Consider the following 13,406-nt stretch of genomic DNA (forward strand, 5'->3'; position numbering starts at 1 on the left):
ATGCCCAACAAGAACAAAGGGGGCTACAAGCCGTGAGTCTGATCCTTGGACGATTGAAAGAAGATGATATACTGATGTACTGACTGTTTCATGGTAAAGCCGGACCCAGGGAGCGACCCCCACCAGGTTCCGATGCAAGGTCGGAGGAGAGTGGAAGCCACTCGCCGACTTCTCCAACAACCAGCAGAAGAATATCAAGTGGCAGCTCGAGAACCGTGAGAACGTCGATCCCGCGCACTGCGGAATGATCTGTAAGGAGCATTCTGCCGGCACCAAGTTGGAATACCGCTGCGAGGTGTGCGACCTCATCAAGCCCCGCGAGCACTTCAGCAAGGCCGCTCTTCGCCGCGAGGAAATCGTGAGTCTCTTTGTCCTTGGCTATCACCGTTCACCTATTGAACTGACTTCTTAGATTTGTGAGAGATGCACCGCCTGGACCGAGACCCAGGAGCCCAGTGTGACTCCTTCGCCCCTGGAGACGGGCCACGTTTCCGTCGAGGAAGAAAACGAAGGTGTCTGGGCTCGCGACTTTGCCAACGCCGACTTCTTTGGCGATACTGATGCGCTCCCACGAGCCCCCGTTACCGGTCTCGGAGGCCTCGGTCTGACTGAGTTGGAGAGCACTGCGGAGGGTACCCGGGCCAACCAGATCCTCTCCGAGGTGCTCACCCGCGATGGCTCGACTTCCTCGCACTCTGTTGTCGGTGTCGGGGACACAGCTAGCGTCGCCGACGAGGCAATGTCGACCATCACCCGACTGCCTCCTCACCTGGCAGGCAAGGTCTCAACCAAAGCGAACTCTGTTGTAAGCTCCATTGCGACATCCAACCTGAAGCAGCACAACGAGCTGCCACCTCACCTGCGAGGCCCTGGGAGCATTTCAACTGCGAGTACTGTTCGGAAGGATCGAGAGGAAACGACCAAAGCACGTCAGGTTCAATACAATGCCTGGGATCCTACCGGAAAGAAGCACCAAGCCATCAAGAACCCGACCGTCATGTCCAGCAGCGGCGCATCTGCCTTGTCTTCGGCCGACAAGAGCGAGTACAGCAACCCCAACCTCATCGGCGACTGGAGCGATGTGCCCAACGCCCTCGAGGCGGAGCCGGCCACTCGAGGAGGGAACAGCAAATGGCCCAAGTCCAGCGAGGTAAGATACCTGTCCGGACAAGTATTGACTGCCTTGGTAACTGACTGATCAAATGCAGCTCCGAATTCCCCAGTCTGAGATCAAGAAGCAGCCAGTGTTGGTCTCGACCAAGGCGAAGAATGTCGACCCCGAGGTTGCTCGCCAGCGTCGTATGCACTACGCCGAGTCGGATGATTCCGACTTTTAGTTGGGTTGTGATTTGGGGGTCTCGAGGTTTGGTACAGGGGGGGAAAAGCGATGCTATTCATCGCAGGTCTACAGTGAGCAGCGAGGGACCCTAGGCTCCAGGGAAAGAATTCGACCAGAGCCAAGTAGCAATATGGAACAAAGGAATAGTTTTGCGATTTATACCCATGAAGTTGTCAAAGATCTTCCAAGTCCACATGTGGGGCGGCATACCGCACACGGTTGAGAAAAAAACGAATCACCAGAACATTTAAAAGGGTTGCCTAACTCCTTCTAGGTATAATAATAAAATTATATAAAATAATTAAGAATATGGTATAATCAAGGTAACAATTTAGACCTCTTTTACCTATCTTTAGGAGAGGATAAGCTAAAGGGTTTGTAGTATTGGTGTCTCTTTTTTTTCACTCGGCCTGAGTGCTACATCATTGACAGCATTAAGAGAAACCACAAATCAGTAGAAATTGTTGGGAAATGTGAAGGAAATATTCATAGCTTTTAAGCATATGATTTTACTACGCTGAGGTCAACCGTTATTTCTGGTCATGGTTGCGTATCTATGCTGAAACTATTGTCCACTTCCAGATGATCTTGACCTCATTGTGGGTGCCTCATTTTTCTTGCAGCCTCACAACCAACTCAACCATTTCAACCCACCACTCATTCTCTGTCCATTACGCTGCGCATAAAATGGCATCCTCCCTGCGCATCTCGGAGCTTGTCTCATGGGCAACCTCTCACGGCGCCCATCTGAACCCCTCGGTCAAAGTCGACAACCTCCCCGAAACCGGCCTCTCATTCCGCGCAACCTCCAAGACGAACCCTCTCGACACAATCGTCAGCATCCCCTCCGGCCTCACGCTGTCCTATCTCAACGCCCTCCCGGGAAATGACGACCCTCGACCTTTTCCTGCTGGCTTCCTGGCGCAGACGCCTCCGCACGTCATCGGCCGTTTGGTCCTTGTGAAGCACTACCTCCTTGGGGACGAGTCGTTCTGGAGTCATTATATCCGTGCTCTCCCACAGCCAGAGGATCAGGATTCCTGGTCGCTGCCGCCTTTTTGGCCTGATGACGATGCAGAGCTGTTTGAGGGGACCAACATTGAAGTTGGTGTCGCGCGCATCAAGGCTGATGTGAAGCGTGACTTCAAGGCTACTCTTGATGCTCTCACGACTGAAGACTGGGAGCCAGAGTTAAGAAAGGGGTTTACTTTGGGTCTTTACCAGTGGGCGTACAGCATCTTTTCTAGCAGAAGTTTCCGTCCGAGTCTCGTTCTTGGACCAGAAGATCAGAAACGTCTCCCCGAGGGTGTCAAGATTGACGACTTTTCCGTCCTTATGCCACTGTTTGACGTGGGAAATCACGACATGAGAACCGAAGTGCGATGGGAGCTCGACCAAGAGAAGAAGCACTGCAGCCTCAAGGTTGCTAAGGCGTACGAAGCCGGCGAGCAAGTGTTCAACAACTATAGCATGAAGACCAACGCAGAGCTTCTCCTCGGGTACGGCTTCATGCTCCCCGAGTCAGAAGAGCTGCATAATGACTATGTTCATGTGCGGAAGCGACAGGCTGCTGAGGCTGCGGCTACTGAGGAGTATTACATCTCTCTGCGACCGATTCGACATCCTAGTTCCCTCCTTGCGCGATCGAAGCAGGCTATACAGTTGAGCGAGTCTACTACAGTGATCGGAGCGTTTCAGCACGTTCAGCATGATATGGTTTGGGACATCTTTTGCACGATAGCAACCCCGGAACAGCGCGCAGTCCTCGTTCCGGTCGACGCCACTCTCCAGGGTGAAGCAGCCGAACAAGCCCAGCGAGAACGCTTCTTCAGCGGCGACATCATCGAGGAGGGCAAAATGTTTCTTCAGCAGACGGCAGCTATCATTCAGCACAAGGTTATGCAGGAGCTGGAGAGGTTGCTCGAGACGGATGTGGAGGTTGTGGGCGGAGGAGATCTCACGAGGAATCAGCAGCTGGCGCTGGATTATCGGGCGAGGTGTAGACGGGTGTTGGAGAATACGTTGGAGGCCATGAATGCGGATGAGTTGTTTGGAGATGAGGATGAGTAAACAGTGTTAGCATTGATATGAAAGCCAACAAGTTCTCTCCATAAGACAGCCTCTACTGTATGCCCAGACATCGATAAACTTCCAACTCGAGCTCGTTATACAGGCTCTTGACGACTGGATCGCCATGTGGCTGCACATTGACGATCAAAACAGCTGCAATACCGGCCTCTCGGTCAATCCACTGCAGTGACACAGGTCAGTAAATCTCGATAGCATCCTGTGAAGGGGATAACTCACCCATCTGCTGTTGCACATGCCGCTCCACATCATACTACCCTTGCGTCTCTTCCCAGGCACACTCTCCACGTTTATGACACCCCCAATCCCGTGATTTAGCTTCGCTCCCTTGGGGTATTCAGGAGCAAAAGCATCTTGGCCGCCAATGTTGTAGGCGATCATCTCCAGGATACCGACCTGTGCCTCGTTGAGCTGCGGCGAAAACATCTCCTGCAGAGTCTCCTCCTTGACGAGCTTCCCTTGTAGCAAGCCCTGGAAGAAGATACCGTAGTCGCTTGCTGTCGAATACAAGCCTGCGCCGGCGCTCTCGAGGATGTGTTCTTTGGGTGGAGGCAGGGGACCGGGCTTGAGTCTCTCGCCCTCACGGTATGTGCACACGGTAGTGCGATCCGCCGTCTGGGGAAGCTTCTCAGGCCAGAATCCCGTGTCCTTGATGCCCAGTGGCTCGAAGATGTTCTTCTGTGTGTAGGTACCCAGTGTCTCGCCTGTGATCTCCTCGAGGAGGACGCCGGCCCAGTCCGTCGCGGCGCCGTAATACCAGCCCTCGCCGGGTGCGAACTTGAGAGGTGTATTGATGCCCTCGCGGTTCCAGGAGAGTATGTTGTCGGTGCGGCCAACAGCTTTGGACCACTTGGTGAGATCTGGATCTGCGAGGTCGGAGCCGAGGCCGAGGGTGTGGGTGAGGAGGTGGCTATTAGATCAACATCGAAGAACTTTGCTATGCGTTGAGTATGGATACATACCGAAGTGTGATGGGTTTCGTGTTGTCTTCGAGAATAGGCTTGTCGTTGTCGTCAAACCCACGGAGGATTTGCATCTTGGCGAGCTCTGGGATGCGAGGTCGAACATCATCATCTAGGCCTACCTCTCCACGCTCGACGAGCTGCATGATGGCAGTGGTGGTGATTATCTTGGTCATGGAAGCCATCCAGGTGAAGGTATCGGTGCTGAACGGTCTTGAGTCGGGGTCAAAGTCGATGCGCCCAGAAGAGCCAGAGAAGAGGACATCTGGGATATCTTGTTAGCATCGGGCGTGAAGCGACGGCTTGGCGATGAACCTTTTGCATTTACAACCACGAAAGCGGCCCCGAGGAGTTTATTGGTAGTGTCTTGTCCTTGAGTGACATGCTCTTGTAGGATGGAGCTGAGCTTCTCCATGTTGGTGTGTGGGTGAAGTTGATGCGATGAAGGAAGAGTACCAGATGGCCGAGAGAGAGGATCTTGGAGAGTGTGAATAGCCTAGGATAGCTCTTAGGATGAAGCTTTAGTGAAGCTATTGTGAGGACGGTAAGCCGGTCTTATATGATTGAGGATATGATCGAGGTGAAAGTGGAGAAAGATGATCGACGACGTTTTGAAGGTGTACAACAGAAAAGCCAACCAATATCATGGCAAGCCACGATTCTTTGTCAAGCTCGACGCTTGGCACTGACAGGCGGCTGCTCACTAGATTTCAGCTGTAAAATGATCAATATTTAATTTTTGTAGTAATATTTGACCGGCTAATTCCAAGGCCTGTACTCACCTCTAGGCCATCATGACAACTTTTAGCACCTATGGTCTTGGCTCGCTGGTATTTCTTCTCTGCAAGGCTATCAATCAGTGTCTGACAACTCCACATTCTGTGATATAGTGGGTGACTCACTAGATCTGATCTGCTGCTCGTATCTCGCTTTCTCCCTCTTTTTGAGTCAACAATCGGACATTTCCAGCCCGTCTTACCATTGTTGATCTTTAACCCCTCCCTCACCATCATGACCAAGCTTCTCGACCTCGTCACCCAAATCGACAAGTAAGCTCCCCCAATCCCCTTCAAGACCCGTTACTGATACATATACAGTGCCCCGTTGAACTTTGAGGCGGATCACCATCCTTATTACCGCCTCTATCTCGCCCCGGACCCTCGTCCTCATGGCTACATCCTCCCCGACACCGTCTCGCGCATGCCGTGGCCCGCAGACTTTACCGTCAGCCACGACGACCGCTCTGTGACGCTGTCGGCGCCTCCTCCGGGAGAAATACTCACAGCGCATGCCAACGCCGCGTTTCAAAAGGCCGTGGATGGTGCTATTGACGGTGACTTGTTTCCTATTCTGCACCGGGAGCACAGCGAGCCTTTCCTTGTTGTCGGTGCTAGGAGTTTTGTTCAGATTGAGCGTTTTGCGGCGCCGTTGTTTGGTATCGCTACTCGTGGTGCTCACATGACGGGCTATGCTCGTGGTACGGATGGTAAGATCAAGATCTGGGTTGCGCGTCGAAGCCGTCATCTCTTTAGTTACCCAGGCCTTCTCGATAGCACCGTCGCAGGAGGTATCAAGGCCAGCAACACGCCCCTCGAATGCATACTCGCCGAGTCGGTAGAGGAAGCCTGTCTCCCCGTGGACCTCGTCTCTTCCAAGGTCCAAGCCGCTGGAGCTGTGACGCTAGCCAACATCAACGAACGCTCTGGACTACACCACTCCGATATCCTCTACGTCTACGACCTCGAGATCCCGGATGGTGTGGTCCCGAAGCCGGGAGACGACGAGGTCGAGGAGTTTGTGCTGATGGAGTGCGGCGAGGTCGTGAAGCAGATGTTAGCCGGCGAGTTCAAGCCGAATGTGTGTCCGGTGCTGATTGACTTTCTGGTGAGGCATGGAGAGGTCACAGCCGAGAATGAGGAGGACTTTGCAGAGATCCAAGCTCGGTTGAGGAGGAAGATTCCTGTGCCGATGGAGTCGGATGAGGTGTAGACTTGTTCGTGATAGACCAGAGTTGAGCCGTCGATTTGCAGGACACGGTCGAGTCCCACACAAGCACTGGCGACTCCTACCTTTATATCGCTGGTACACCGCCTGAGATTACTCTTACGGTTTCTAGCACCACGAACATCTATTATTTGTTCAGTTGGTGGATTTCAAGTAGATATCGACTTGGCGGCTGACCTCTCCACATATCGCCTAAGCGACGCGAACACTGATAGATGCGCAGTGCCTGAAAAGCCAGCAAAGAGCACGTCATAGCTGCCATTTTGGGAAATCCATAAACTTACATGAAGAAACTGTATAAGTGTAGAAAGAGCTTGTCATTGTTATTGAAGTATAAACGGTGTACTGTGGTGATGGCTTCTGAACAAGGTCATGGTTTGAAGATGCATGCACGAATAGTGCAAGAGTTGAGTATGTCTTGTTGCCTGTAACAACCCCCCCAAAAGATCTAAAACATCCATTTTCCTTGCATCATTCAAACACTACGATCATGAACATCAAGCAACCAAAAACCCAAAGTAAAGTGTAAATAGTGTCTAGGGTAGGTCGTCAGCTTTCTTTAGAAACCCGGGCACGGGGTCGTAAAAAAACTCGAGACACCAAGACGCCCGCGGCAGCTAAGATAGGAGAAATATTTATCATCTAAACATAAGCAAAATAAGAGATAAATAAGGGAAATAATAATATAATTACCTTTGAATACTATCTAATTACTTATGATATTTTTATTAAAAGTCTTAGGCCTTAGTCTATTTTGCCGTAATAGCTGCAGAGGGTTGGCTTGGTGTCTCATGTTTTTTGACGACCGCGTGCCGGGGCAAGCCATCCAGCGCTGGTTGACCAGTCCCTTCAGCGAGGCGAGGTTCCTTCCTAAAGTTCTCTCCCCCCAGTCAGCCCACCAAAAAAGTCGACTGCGAAACAACTCCCACCCATCCCCCAAATTTCCATTCAGTTCCCGCACACGGTGGAAAATTCCAGCTCAGGACGGCCACGGTTCTTGCGATATTGTTGCGAAATGTCGTTCAGTATCCTCCACTTCAACCCTATCGTCTCTGAATCACTTTGAATCACCTCGATCTTCACCAGGTACGTACGTGCTCTTCGTGTCTGCTGACCTTGCCTGCCTTCCTTCCCACAGCGACCCCGCCCTGTTCTCGGGGCCATCTTCCGTTCACGCTGGCCAGGGACAACAACGCTCAACTGGACGCTTCATGGGTTCTCAAGGAACCAGAAGTGACTATCGCAAACGTGATACGATACCCTGAGTCCGTTTCACTGTCATATCGGCTATTTTACGCCGTTTTCGCCCCGGAAACCGCTTCAGAACACCTATTCGACCTCCTAACTTGGCCACAAACTCACCACCACCTCCAGGGATCCCTTCACTCCGACCACATCATCTTCCCTCACGGCGACGTATCACTGCTGAATCACTCACTGACATCCCCTTTTGCCTCGCTCTCGATGACTCTATTATCTCTCTCTTGTTTGACTCCCTCCTTCAACTATCCCAAGGACACTCTCGTCCTACTCACACAACCTTTGCACATTTGCGACGAGGTCGCCAGCTCACCTGTCGACTTTGCCGACCGGACACTTTACTTTCCACAACAACAACAAACACACACCCTCCCAGGATTTGCTCTCTTTCCCCTTCTCTTGTCAACTGTCATCAATCGCTTGAATCCCATCTTTGCCCACCATCTCAAGCCCATCAACTCTAAAAGTACGACGAGGGCGAGGAACTATGAGGCCAGCTCAGATCACCCACCACCGACAGCCGCCTGGATTTCACAGCGCTCGGATTTCAACACGAACATGCAACTCAGCCCATCAAGCCGATAGCCACAGCGGACTTGCCTATTTGGACACATCGCCTTGATCACATGGCTCAAACGATTCCAGGACAAGCGACAGAATCGCGTCCTGTTTGGCCTATTACCTCCGCCGGCCAAGCCCGCCACCTACTCGCTTCTTCAGCCTACATCGACATCACATCACATTGCACGACAAAAGACTCAGCATGGGAATCAAAGTTCCATGTTACTATACATCTCAATCCGTACACCATCTCCGAGTAGTCCTCGAGATTCCCCAAGTCGCTTCATCTTCCCCCACGACTTTCGCTGAGCAAGCAAGCAAACGCTATCGTTCTCCTCCCACTCCCTTGGTATCGTATCGACTGCTTATCAGAGCCCTTCATCCTTGCCAATCGTTCGTTGCCCGACTGCGCCAAAAAGTCTTCCTTGACGACAGGACTCGCTGTCTCCCTCCCGCCCGAAGCTGCGCTCAGGCTGGCTCTATCTGCGCTGCTGTTGCCCGAATCTTCCAAGAGTAATAGTTGCCCAAAACTATTAAGGCCAGCATGTTACCAGGTCCCTCTTGGTCTCGAAGCGCATGTCCTCGACTGGGCTGCCTCCTGCTGAGGCGGCATGCTCCAGCATGTGCCAAGCACGCACTCAGTCTGTTGACTGTGAGCAACCAAGGGCACGTCGGATAGCCATGCGGCTGGGTATAATTGGCGAACCACCTCCTCGTTCGGCTCAGCAACCGACTTCTCAACAGTCATACAAGTTTCATCATACAATCCATCCATGAGCCAAACGTCGCCTTTACTCCTCCTCCGAATCCGACTCATCACTGGACTCGGCGGTGGGAGTGGGTGCCTGCAGCACGGGCTGGGACTCAGACGGCTCTTGACCTGGCCTATATAGGTCTCGGAGTCCCCGAAGCTGCGCGATGCGCTCCTCTTGTTCACGGGCACTCATGGGCTTGTTCTTCTTGGGCTTGGCCGATGTCGACGACGACTTGGACGGCTTGGGCGCAGGCGCTCGCGTAGTCTCTGGCGAGGATACTGCGGCGGCGCTCGAGTCCTTTCCGAACCCAGGCAACACCTTCTTGCAGAGCTCCCACAGCTTAAGTAGGGCATCGTTGCTAAGCTGGTCTATGTCAAGCTCCAGCTCACCATCATTGTTCTCCTGGAGCACATGTCAGTTACAAAAGAGCTACTCTAGAAACGGGAGTCACTTACGTTCTGACCCGTGTCGCGCTTGATAATGTCGATGGCGCGATCGAGGTATGGGTACTCGAGATCGTTGATGGCGTTGGCAATGGTGTCCTTATCCGCCGCTGTCAGACTCTTCTTGGGCGCCGCCTTTTTGGTGCCTCCAGACTTCTTGGGATGCGCGGGGTGACTCGTGGGTTTACGCGAGGCAGAGCTGGCGGGCTTGGGCTTGCTCGGCTTGCTTGCCTTCTTGGCCGGCTTGTCATGCTTCTGCCGGTAGTCGCTGAGGTTCTGCTTCGCCTTGAGGAGAGCCTCCTGGATCATGCTCAGGATACCTTGCTGCACAGTGATGAGGCTCTGATTGGGCGAATCACCAGCAAACAGATCCGTGAGCTTTTCGCTTTCTTCACGCAGCTTGGCTTCCAACTCGCGCACTTCCTTGGACGGATCAACGCCTGGGTTGGCAGTGGCTTCCTCGCCCTCGGCGTCGAACTCTTCCTCCTCCTCGTCGCTCGCATGGGAGGCTGCAGGAGGAGCGTTGGCCTTCGCATGCTTGGCCAGCCACGAGTCCTTCGTCTTCATCAGGGATTTGTAGTGGGCTTCAAGCTGCGACGCCAGATACGACACCGGGTTGCCCTGATTCACGTCTCCGTTGAAGGCATAGCAGTTTTGGAATATCAACGTGATATTCTTGTCGAATTCTTTTAGGCTGGTGATTTCACCATTTGCCAGCATGCGCGACACTTTGCCAAGATCCATGGGCTTCTTGATGATGGAGTAGTAGTGAGGGATGTTGAGACCTTCCGCATCGACAGCGTCCATGAACCACGAGTTGAGGTTCTTGTTCTTGGGGTGCATCAGGTCGCTCAGAACCTCCTCAGAGAACTGAAGCTCGGGCTTGAGCTTCTTACGAGAAGGCTTGGTGGAGTAGTCAATATCCTTCGGCTTCGGGGCACGTACAGTCCGCTTGGGCCGGTCTCCATCGGTGGCGTTGGAGGCGCGACGCACTTGAGCAGCATTGTCTGGAGCCGCGGGAGCCGGTCTCGGAGCAGGGCTCCCCACGGTAGGGCTCGCGCTAGGTCCAGCAGACTGCTTACGAATGACTGGATCCCCGTGGGTGACGGTGCGTGGCCCGCGAGGAATCTTCTGCTTTGGTGCCGGCTTGGGTTTGGCTGGCTCCTCCTGGGGGATGTGGACAATGTCTTCCCAGACACCTCGGATAGCATTAAAGGCAGCACTGGTGACTTCATGTAATTCGCCATTGAAGTCTCGAGTGTTGTTGTACATGAGGAGCAGATCGGCCTGGAAATCCCCAACCGTGGTATACACACCGTTGACATCCCGCAGTGTTCGGTCAATCTCGGACAAGTCGGTGGGCTTCTCGATCTTAGCGAGATAGCTTTGCGCCAGTGAAGGCCAGAGTTTTGGGACCGAATCCCTGAAGTGACCGCCTGATTTGGTCTTCTTCACACGTCCAAGCACCTTGCGGAACTCACGACGCTGGAACGGGGTGAGGGTTTGGCGTATCAACTCTTTGTCATTCCATCGGTTGAGCGAGGCGAACGGAGACTCTGTCTGCTGGGAGGCAGACTCGGCAGGCGCTGTCTCAGCCTTGGGGGCGCTGGTGGATGGTGCAGGTTCCTCTGAGTTGGGCTCCGTCTTGGCTCGCTTGGGCGCAGGCTCATCAGTGACGTCGTCCTCGCGTTCACGGGCAACCTTGACAGCACTAGGCGCATCCTCCATGGCGACCTCGATCGAGGGCTTAGGGGCAGTGGGTTCGGATTCGATGGCAAGCTGAGAGAGGCTGGCGGGCTGCAAGTCAACTTCGGATGTGGGGAGTGCGGTGTCGTTGGAGGAGGGTGGTGTCTTGTCGGTTCCGTTGACCTTTTCAGCAGAGCCAGAAGGCTTCTCCGACATTTCGACGTCCTTGGATTCCTTCTCGGTGGCAGGCTTATCGTCCTGAGACTTGTCCTGCGCGGGTGCGGCATCCGTCATATCCACATCTTCTGAGGCAGAAGCTGATGGCTTGGGTTTGTCGTTTGATTGCTCCGACTGACTCTCACCTGCAGGCTTATCCCCGTTTGCGCCCTCGCCATCCTTGCCGGACGGTGAGTCTGTGGCTGGCTTGCTTTGATTCTCGGCATCTCCCATCTCAACATCCTTAGTGACGCCGTTTGATGTAGGATGATCGTCCGTCTTTCCATTTCCATTAACTGTCGGGGGCTCAGATGTGCCCTTGGACTCATCGGGTGTCGCATGACTGATGAAACAAAGGTCAGCTACCGCTGAAAGATGCATGGGTGTGCGCACGCATGATGGATCGCGTCGCAAAACAGAGAGCAAGGCCATCGTAACAGCGCGCACAGGAGTAGGGGTGACTTACCCATTGACTTCAGACTTCTGCTCCTTTTCCGACGTCGAATCGTGCGATTTGGTGTCCGGCGCAGGAGCGTCGGGCGTCGGCGAAGCCATACTGGCCGTTCGCGGTGAGCGCGTCAAAATAGGGGATGCTCAGTCAAATCGTCGCGACATGAAGAGGTCAAAGACCGATGCGCTTGCGGCGGATGCAGTTGGTGAAGCGATCGATGTGCGATGCGACAAATGCGATGCGATGCGATGCGCGCGATGGAGTTGGTAGGTGTGGAGCCTTGGGAATGGAGGCGCGTCGCGCGACCGAGAATGTGTGAAGGCGGGGGGGCGCTGTTTTATATGCGCGGTCTCGAATTGTGTGGCGCAGAGGCGAGAGGTAGCGCAACGTAGATGGCGACGGAATGAGATTCCAGGGCCGAGATGGTAACTCCGGATACGCGCAGGTGACAACGCGATTTGAGGTAGGTCAGGAAGAAAAGAGGAGAGAGTTGGGGCAAATGACGCCGACGACCAAAGGCAAGCTTGTAATGGCGGGGAGGGGAGTGTTGGCGCAAGCGGGAAAGAGTATGAACAAGAAGAGAAGAAGAAAAGGAAGAAGTGGATAAAAAAAATAATCAAAGAGAAAAAACAGTTTAAGCGATGCAAGGAACAAAACAAAACAAGCCGTGCCCCGTGATCGTAAACTTATTATTGATTATCTGGAGTGCAGTTGGGAAGGTGTTGCTGGACGTAGACGTGGACGTCGAGACGAGGGCTTCGAGAACAATAAGAACGTGAGGGGAGCTCTTATCGTGATCGGGCGCGGAAGGTGCTTTTTGTGCTTCGCCGCAAAGAAGAAGGTGGTAAGTGGTTGCGGCGCTGGGTTGCCAAGATGGAACACCAGAGAGCTTCTGTGAGTGGCTAGACTTTTAGGCGCAGGATGCGGCGACGGTCTCTTGCCGGGAAGGTACCTCCTCTTGAACCTCGTTTTTTTTTTTTTGCTGCTTCCTAGCAGGCCCGGAGGGTGGAGGGGAGGGGAGGGGGGGTTGAATATAGGGCCTGGAGGGAAAAGCGCGTGCACGTCAGTGAATTTTGCCCGGTCGGAGGCGCGGTGGTATTTATGAGAGAAGAAGGCAAACTCCGCTGAGCCGTTTGACTTGTTTCTACCGGGGCGCAGAAGTGACCAGGGGGGGTAGGAGGAGAGGAAGAGAGGGAAAAATTCAGTTGGCCGAGCTTTTTGTAGTTGAAAGGGGAATGGGAAGAGAAAAAAAGTGGACGCACGGACCAGGCTGGGCCCTTTCTCTCTTCTGCTGTTGCGCTTGCTCTTCTTGTACCGGGTTGGGACTGGTGGCTGGGGTGAATAGTGGCTTGAACCGGCAAGGGGTGACAAGGGTGCACGGCAACGCGAGGATGAGAGACGGCGATGCAAATGCATTTGTGTCTGTATGAGTTTGAAAATGCACATCAACTTCTCTTTTTTGCTAGATAAGATACTCTCCCCTCTGCTGTCGAACCGTTTGATTGTTGCCTCACGGCGGCTTACAGCGCCATGTGGCTGGTGGAAGTCCCCTCGTGTGATTGGGCCTCGGAAGGTCAACCACGGGAGTCGCATTTCACGGCCCTCAAACGCCCTCCGTTTCCCGAGTCCGTCGTCTTACAA

The 13,406-nt window shown here is 53.5% G+C and overlaps 5 protein-coding genes across 5 annotated transcripts; 3 read left to right on the forward strand and 2 right to left on the reverse strand.

Annotated features, from left to right (window-relative positions):
• LRP88_07142 (uncharacterized protein) lies at positions 1–1,337 on the forward strand (the record flags this gene model as incomplete). The annotated part of the gene is made up of 4 exons (XM_083243677.1): positions 1–32; positions 100–358; positions 413–1,150; positions 1,209–1,337. 4 exons carry the CDS (start codon positions 1–3, stop codon positions 1,335–1,337), a joined length of 1,158 nt encoding a protein of 385 aa, XP_083100901.1.
• A 689-nt stretch (positions 1,338–2,026) lies between these two features.
• LRP88_07143 (uncharacterized protein) lies at positions 2,027–3,409 on the forward strand (the record flags this gene model as incomplete). Its single annotated transcript, XM_083243678.1, has 1 exon — positions 2,027–3,409. The coding sequence occupies one exon, from the start codon at positions 2,027–2,029 to the stop codon at positions 3,407–3,409; it is 1,383 nt and encodes a 460-aa protein (XP_083100902.1).
• Positions 3,410–3,461: 52 nt separating this feature from the next.
• On the reverse strand, positions 3,462–4,804 carry LRP88_07144 (serine hydrolase domain-containing protein; the record flags this gene model as incomplete). The annotated part of the gene is made up of 4 exons (XM_083243679.1): positions 3,462–3,590; positions 3,647–4,337; positions 4,390–4,654; positions 4,705–4,804. 4 exons carry the CDS (start codon positions 4,802–4,804, stop codon positions 3,462–3,464), a joined length of 1,185 nt encoding a protein of 394 aa, XP_083100903.1.
• Positions 4,805–5,400: 596 nt separating this feature from the next.
• On the forward strand, positions 5,401–6,378 carry LRP88_07145 (NUDIX hydrolase; the record flags this gene model as incomplete). The annotated part of the gene is made up of 2 exons (XM_083243680.1): positions 5,401–5,438; positions 5,487–6,378. The coding sequence occupies 2 exons, from the start codon at positions 5,401–5,403 to the stop codon at positions 6,376–6,378; spliced, it is 930 nt and encodes a 309-aa protein (XP_083100904.1).
• Positions 6,379–9,005: 2,627 nt separating this feature from the next.
• LRP88_07146 (uncharacterized protein) lies at positions 9,006–11,869 on the reverse strand (the record flags this gene model as incomplete). The annotated part of the gene is made up of 3 exons (XM_083243681.1): positions 9,006–9,371; positions 9,425–11,657; positions 11,781–11,869. The coding sequence occupies 3 exons, from the start codon at positions 11,867–11,869 to the stop codon at positions 9,006–9,008; spliced, it is 2,688 nt and encodes an 895-aa protein (XP_083100905.1).
• Between the last annotated feature and the right edge of the window lie 1,537 nt (positions 11,870–13,406).

This window comes from Fusarium phalaenopsidis, assembly GCF_050370095.1.
Source record: "Fusarium phalaenopsidis strain FUZ10S chromosome Unknown contig_32298, whole genome shotgun sequence".
NCBI classification, from domain to species: Eukaryota; Fungi; Ascomycota; class Sordariomycetes; order Hypocreales; family Nectriaceae; genus Fusarium; species Fusarium phalaenopsidis.